Below are 7,507 nucleotides of genomic sequence, written 5' to 3' on the forward strand. Positions count from 1 at the left end.
AAATTGCGAGACCCCTACTTTTGCCCTAGTCCACATCCCTTGAAGCGTGAGGCCATAACAGGAAAGGATGGCGCAGCCAAGACCCTTCCTCGTTATGGGAGCGCAATGGCCCAAAGTGTGTTGTCTCTTTTCTTTTTCCTAAGAGTCCCTAGCCCAAGCAATAATCTTCAACGCGAGCCCACTGGTAGAGAACGTGGCCTGCCCAGGCTTCTCTCTCGTGTTGGTCTTACAATAATGTCTGTCTACTGCCTCATCGATTCTCCTGACCTAGAATCCTCGTGATACCTTTGCAGCGCGCGAGCATCATAAGCTACCCCTGATTCTCTATTTCATTTCAAACTTTTATTTTTGCCTTCTCTTTGCTATTTCATTTCGTCAATACCGTTCCAAACTATCCCAATCAGTTCTATTCATATCTCTTCAATCATATCATCTATCTCATGTGGCATTGTCAACACATTTAATTTTTGACACTTCGTGTCGTTTGAATCATATTAGCATTTAACTACGGGCCTTTACAATAAGTAGATGAACTAAACTTAGTAATTTTCTCAATGTTCTGTTTGACTTAGTTCACCCTCCGTCCACTGTATTAAGATTAGATGTCCTCTTTTAATTGTCCAGTTTGGAATATCAAGACATAATTTGTTACGTATTTCCTAAATTACTCTTATTATGAACTATAGTTATTTCCCAATGCTTAAATGTTATATTTAAAGGTTGATATAGTAAATTTATCATTTTATTAATTACTTCTTAAGGGTGTACCAAGTGATACACAAACAAGTAAAAATGGACGGAGGAAGTAGTGTATGATAAAAGATGCAAAGCTTACTATCGTTGAAATGGACAATGATGGATACTTGTGTAAACTCCTAAATTAAGTGGTTTACATAAATCAATTATTCACTAAAACAGATATTTTGTGAACACATCATTTAACCCATTTTCGATGTTGTGTGGCGGGTGTAGAGTGGTTTAAGGGCTTTGCATCTCTCAAATACAACTAAGTAAGATGGAGCCCGTATTCATGTCGACTATCATTCTTTTTAAGGGTCTCTTTTCATTTTTATTGTTTTTCCACGATGACTATACTTCTCATTTCAGCATAATTACAAGCTAGGTAGTTGTATTATTTGTGGTAATGCATAATTTTGTAACATCTTTTTGCGAGATAGTTGTTTGTAGGATATTCGTTTAACCAGAAACGATATAATGTGTACATTATGGATTCATTCAAACCTAGGAAGTTTGGTCAAATTATATATACGTGTTAAATTTTTTATTAAATAAATGCAAATATTAGTTCTCAAAATTATAAGTCAAATGACTATGGTAGAATTTGAATTCGAACCAATAAATATTAAATTCTAGATTCATCCATGTGCTCAACTGCAATTCAATTAAATCAACCACAACAATACTTCTAAATTCATTTTCTATTTACTTACCAAATACAAGGGAAAAAAAAAACCATACCAAACACATTCCTAATCCAACTAAGCGTATCGGCTAAACCAATAATGATCGAAACCTATAAATGATATGCAAAGTGTAGGAAAACATATTTTATGTCTACATATGACAGCGGAATACATATAGCAACAAATATTAATCTCAGTTAATTGTAATTATTTTAGTTATTTGATTTCTGTTGTCGGAAAATTATTGTATTTGAGAATAATTCTATGGCAATTTAAAATTTATCTAAGACTTTTTAGAGTACAAAATATTATAATAGTCAAATCAAAACAATCTATCATTTTCTGAAATCTAAAGTTGGAATTTTAATTAACAGTATCAAATGGCCATGATAAGAAACACTCACAAAAATGTCTGTTCAAATTTTACTCTCATAAATCATGGCAAAGAGCAAGCTATAAAATCGAAACGATACAACACAGACGAATATAATGCAGTGAAGATATAAAATGGATGGGCAAGTAGGTCCCACATGAAATGATTATCTTAAAGAAGGCGTAATGATAGCTACAATAAGTCTTTTTGTTAGCCAATAAAATAATTTTATGTTTTTGTAATTACAATAATACCATTGTTAAACCAAATTGTATAGCTGGAATAGGAGGGCTTTTCCGTCAATCACGTCGACGGGAAGCTCCTTTCGATTCGCTCTTATTAAGAGTAGTAAAGTAAAGTAATATAAAACGAAAAAAGCTGCAATAGATAACCCATGTTAACCAAGAAAATGCATGTCAGATGGGAGGAAACCTTCTGATCCAATTCTAAATCCAATTCTAAAGGAGATAACATTACCGCCTTCAACAAGGTTACAGCACAAATCATTCCCCAAATGCACATTTTATTTTAGAAAACCATAGATGATGGATGGAATTACGAAACAATTGCACAAAGATGTCTTAATTTATATTGTTTTAAGGTTTCCCCTGAGATCTCTCATGCGATTCAAGTGCATCTCTAGAACTTGGTATATTTTCTTACAATTCCCTACTTTCATCAATCTTCATCTAAATCGCAGTACAACATCTAGAAATGAATATATTCTCCTCAAATATTCCATCAAATCAGAAGTGGACCAATATAAAAATGTATTGTCTTTTCTTTCCAGTAATGACTATGATGACCTAAATCCTGTTTCTCCAGATATAGATCTACCATATTTAACCTCTTATCGCAGTCTTTCTCATCAACTTATAGGTCCTTGTCGTGGTTTGATTGCTTTAACGGATCTTGAAGATATTGTTTTGTCGAATCCATCTACTAGAAAATACAGGCTTCTCCCACATCCAAGATGCACGATTGATCCGGGACAAGAGTTGACGGAGATTTGGATAATGAAGGAGTACGGTATAAATGAAACCTGGATTCAGAAATATACAATTAAACCTCTTCCCATTGAATCTTCATTAGCAATCTGGAACGATCATTTGTTGCTTCTTCAAAGAATAAGTGGAAATTTTAGTTCATATGATCTTATTTCTGATGAAGTCAAGGTATTCAATTTCCGAGGTTGTCCTAGTACTATGAGACTTCTAGTTTTTAAGGAAAGCTTGACTACAATTCCAAGAGAAAGTAAGCATGGTACAAAAATTCGAACTTTTTGAGTATAGCTCTAAAACTTGGGGATCGTTTTGGTAGAAAGATAAGTTATTCCATGTAGATGAGATTGGGTGAAATAAGATGATATTACTAATCTTGCTCTTTATGTGGGATTACTAATCCCACCTTTTATGCCATCTACATGGGATTGGATGGGACATCAAAAAAGTTATCCCACCAACCAAACATAAAATTAATTTCAATTCCATTGAATTAATAATCCAACTTATTTCACCCCTCCTACCAAACGATCCCTTAATGTATTAGCACCACACTGTGGTAACTTCTTCTTAGCGAAGATTTTTACACTCTTTGGTTTTGTTATATTTGTTTGTACTGTTTGAATCTAATAATACTCTATGGGAGGACAATCACTCTTGGGGTTTCAACGCCCGCCCTCGATAATATTAAAAATGTATAGAGATCAAGTTAATTCAGGCAAGTGATTATCATAAAATGTAAGAATCTCTGAGAAAAACATAGTGTGAATAACATCATCCATAACTTCTTTTCTTTTGGGTGAAGAAACGAGATATACTAAATACTAAACATCATTACAGATAGATAGGGGTGCTGCATAAATAGCATAAATGTTGGTCCAAATGGAGATGCAAATATATGTGGTAGAAGTGATGAGATAGAGTATTATTCCCACGAAGACTTGTGATTAACTATTAACTAAAGGGAAGTCCGGTGCACAAGGAATCCCGCGTTAATAGGGTCCGGGAAGGGCCGCACCCAAGATATGATGTAGATAGCCTACCCTAATGCAAGCATTAGTGGTTACTTCCGTGCCACAAACCCGTGACCTATATGTCAAGACAAAAGTAAACTAATAAAATTAATTAAGAAACTAATAAAACTATTATAACTAATCGTAAATATTTATTCAAAAAAAAGGTTCCAATAGTTTTAGATAATTAACATAATTAAAGATTAACTAAAAAAATTAGAAAAATAACTAACACTTTTGAACACAAATTGATATTAATGTGAGAAAATATTCCAAGATCATGAAAAATCTACCAATCCTACTTAAATCTTCAGTTAATTTGACTAATTAACTAATTTATTTGAGTTATTAATTGATTGGGTAAATTTTACTCGTAAGAGTCTTCCGAATTTTCAACTCGCCTATTATAGTCAATCTAACGCCTATATTACTATCAAATTAGAATTAACAAGAACGCATTCATATTTTCTATGAAAGTCATTAAGCAGAACGATTAGGTCCGAAACCCATGTTCAAGAACCTGCTCAATCCTATTGCAATCAAGAACTTCCACTTTCGACTTTAATTAAAGATTAAAATATAATGTTCAATTGATGATCAAACATTTAAATAATTAAGCCCAGGATTGGATAAATAACTCAATACGATAAATTTATAAGATAACTTTAACATCGGAATTTGATATTCCCACTTATTTGATGGCTATGTTTTTGTTACATGATAATATTTGTAAGTCCATCCAAACCGCTATGAATGATTTTGGTGGAAGAATGGAGTGGGGGAAGTTAAATGTATCCATTGGCTCTCATGGGAGAATATGTGTTCAACGAAGGAGGATGGAGATATGGGTTTACAGGATTAAGACAATTTAATATGGCAATACTAGCAAAGAAAAGATGGAATATTATGACCCGACCTGATTCGCTTGTTAGTAAATTATTGAAGGTTGAATATTATCCAAACACTAATTTTTTACGGGCTAATATTCGTAAGAATTCGAACTTTGTCTGGTGCTCATTATGTGAAGGCAAAACTGTGTTAAAATGAGGGTGCTTACGTCGAATGGGAGATGGACGTGCTACACAGGTATACACTGACCCGTGGATACCCATTACTAGTTCGCTTTTTATTCCTACTGAAAACAGGCCCGGTATCGATAATCTAACAGTATTCGACTTGTTCAAGCCTGGGATACGGGAATAAGATCTTGACATTCTAGAAAAACTCTTTACCGTGTCAGAGGTAAAGGTGATTAGACATATTCTATTGAATATTATGCCACGAGAAGATATTTGGATGTGGCATTGTGTCATGACCCAACTCACGAGTCATGATGGCACCTACATTATTTCCTCCGGTAGGCGGACCATCTCCAAATTATTGTTCTAAGTATAACACAAGAAAAATGCGAAAATTAAGTACAACAAGATTATATAATAGTCTTGATACCATAAATAAGTACGGAAATGAAATTGTGGTCTTTACAACCCCAAAATCTGGTCTAATTCATACAAATAGCTCTACTTACTACAAGTCTGAAGCACAAATAAAAATAGTGTGAAAATCTAAATAAGAAGAACCAAGATAGGAGGAGATCCAGGGCTGCATAACTGTCTGATGGCTCACCCTGTAATCGCAAAATAGACCGCCTCGGGATCAGTCATGAGGTTGAACACCGGAACAAGGATCAGAATCTGCATCCACAGAAAAGATGCAGCAAGTGTAGTAGGAGTGCAACCACTAGTACTCGTAGGCATCACAGGCCGACAACGAAGGGAAAACAAATACATGAGATAAAGATTGAAGTCAATACTTAACATATCAGTTCAACCTAGCTTCACCACTAAGCCCAATCAAAAACATAAATCTCACTAATGTTCCACACATGAACATATAAGGAAAATAAGAGGCAATGAATATATGCGTGCACGAATACAATGCAATGGCCAATATCAAAACCTATTACACATACACTAGTGGTCATTCCATCTAGTCGTGACCCATGGGGGACTCGCGAGGTCCATATACCTGTCATTGTATCGCCTAAGGACTTTTCCCTTCTGACTGTGACAACTCACTGTACCTCCCGTCTTTACCGCCGGACTGTAAGGATAACAACCTTACCTCATTATGATTCCCATATCATCTCGTATCTTTCCTTCGTCACAATTCACCCATATGTGCATAAAAATGAAGAATGAATGCAACAGTATTTCATGCCAAAAATATTATAGACTTGAAGTATGAATATGCGTAGTCAATGAAATTAATGCACTAGCTCATGATTCTAAGCAATCTTTGTTATATCCCGCATTTTGCGCATTCGGAAAATTCAAGATAATTGCGGGAAGTTGAGTGCAAGCCTACATTTTAACCTTGTTTAGTACATAAGTTGTTTATAAGAGTTATGGGTGCGGAAATATTGAGGAAGGCTAAGGGAAAAATTGAAAATTGCAAAAAATTAGTTTTCATGAATTACAACTAGCCACGAAATAATTGGGCTTGAAATGTTTTTTTAAAAAAAGGGGCCCAACCGGCCATGGGCATGGGCCAAGCCCATGTGGAAATTAAATTTAAGTCATAAAAGAGAGAGAAGGGTCATTATTTGTCAAGAATTCAAGAAAAAGGAAGAATACTTGAGAGAAAATTAAGGGGGCAACATATTCGGCCAAGAGGCCAAAAATTCAAGAACAAGAATTTTGATCCCAAAAAAATATTTCTCCTAGTATTCCTACTAATTCAAAGGTCCTCTCTAACGTGGCATAATCGTTGAAACAAGAAAATCGCTCTTCGTTGCAAAATAACAACTCTAGCTAAGTGGAGAAGTTGAGAAGAAAAGGTAAGATTTAATCCCTTTTATGTGTTATGAAGGGTTTGTTTATGTTGTAGTATGTAGAAATGGATAGAAATTATGAAAATATGGAAGTTTGTATGGTGGTGTGTATATGCATATGGGCCATGTGTATATGTTGTGTGTAGGAAGGATGGGACAATTTCTATGTAGTAATTTGATTGTTGTAGATATGTATTTTGTGATGGAAATGAGAATTTGATAACTTAAATTGATGTTGGAATTGTTATGGGCTGATTTGGAAGCCAATATGATGTTAGTGTCGTTTCTTTAAATGTGAGAATAATGTTGTTAGAATGTGTGTTGTTGGGATAGTTCATGAATTTGGAAGCAAGAAATGCATTAAAAATTGTTTCTAGGGAAGTTGGGGAATTTTCGGGTGAATTATGGTTTTGGTGGAATTTTTGTGCATTTTGTTGAATGATATGAAATGCTTTCGAATTGTATTTGAATGATCTTGAATTAGTAAATGAATATGAAAACGTTGATATTGGTTTGAAAGTGTGAAGTTGGAGCAGAAGTTGTTGCATTATGTAGAAAGGAAGACTATTTATGTTAGAATGTGTTTTGTATTGATTGTTGGTGTTGTTGGTATTGCTGTGGGTGTTGTTGTTTACATTTGGCAGAGCTAAATTCTCGGGGATGTTGAATTTATAGGGGAGATGCTGCCCAAATTTCTGTAGACAAGTATGGGTTCAAGATTTAATTCCTAAAGGCTTATAATCAATATTTGGTGATCATGACCAATTGTAGATTTTGGAGGAAACGGGATTTGAGTTTGGACAAGCGTAAAAGGCAAATAAGGTATGTAAAGCTCTACTTTTTCTTTCTTTGGCATGTCCTAG

General features: G+C 34.5%; 1 protein-coding gene across 1 annotated transcript; it reads left to right on the top strand.

Annotated features, from left to right (window-relative positions):
• Positions 1 to 2,224: 2,224 nt before the first annotated feature.
• On the top strand, positions 2,225 to 3,292 carry LOC132620591 (putative F-box protein At1g47790). The gene has a single exon (XM_060335180.1). It carries the CDS (start codon positions 2,340 to 2,342, stop codon positions 3,081 to 3,083), a length of 744 nt encoding a protein of 247 aa, XP_060191163.1. The 5' UTR covers positions 2,225 to 2,339; the 3' UTR covers positions 3,084 to 3,292.
• Positions 3,293 to 7,507: the final 4,215 nt, after the last annotated feature.

This window comes from Lycium barbarum, chromosome 2, assembly GCF_019175385.1.
Source record: "Lycium barbarum isolate Lr01 chromosome 2, ASM1917538v2, whole genome shotgun sequence".
In the NCBI taxonomy this organism is placed as follows: domain Eukaryota; kingdom Viridiplantae; phylum Streptophyta; class Magnoliopsida; order Solanales; family Solanaceae; genus Lycium; species Lycium barbarum.

What these genes read in the sequence shown, in the direction of transcription:
- LOC132620591 (XM_060335180.1), top strand. Translation starts at nt 2,340, where the DNA reads ATGATGGATGGAATTACGAAACAATTGCACAAAGATGTCTTAATTTAT.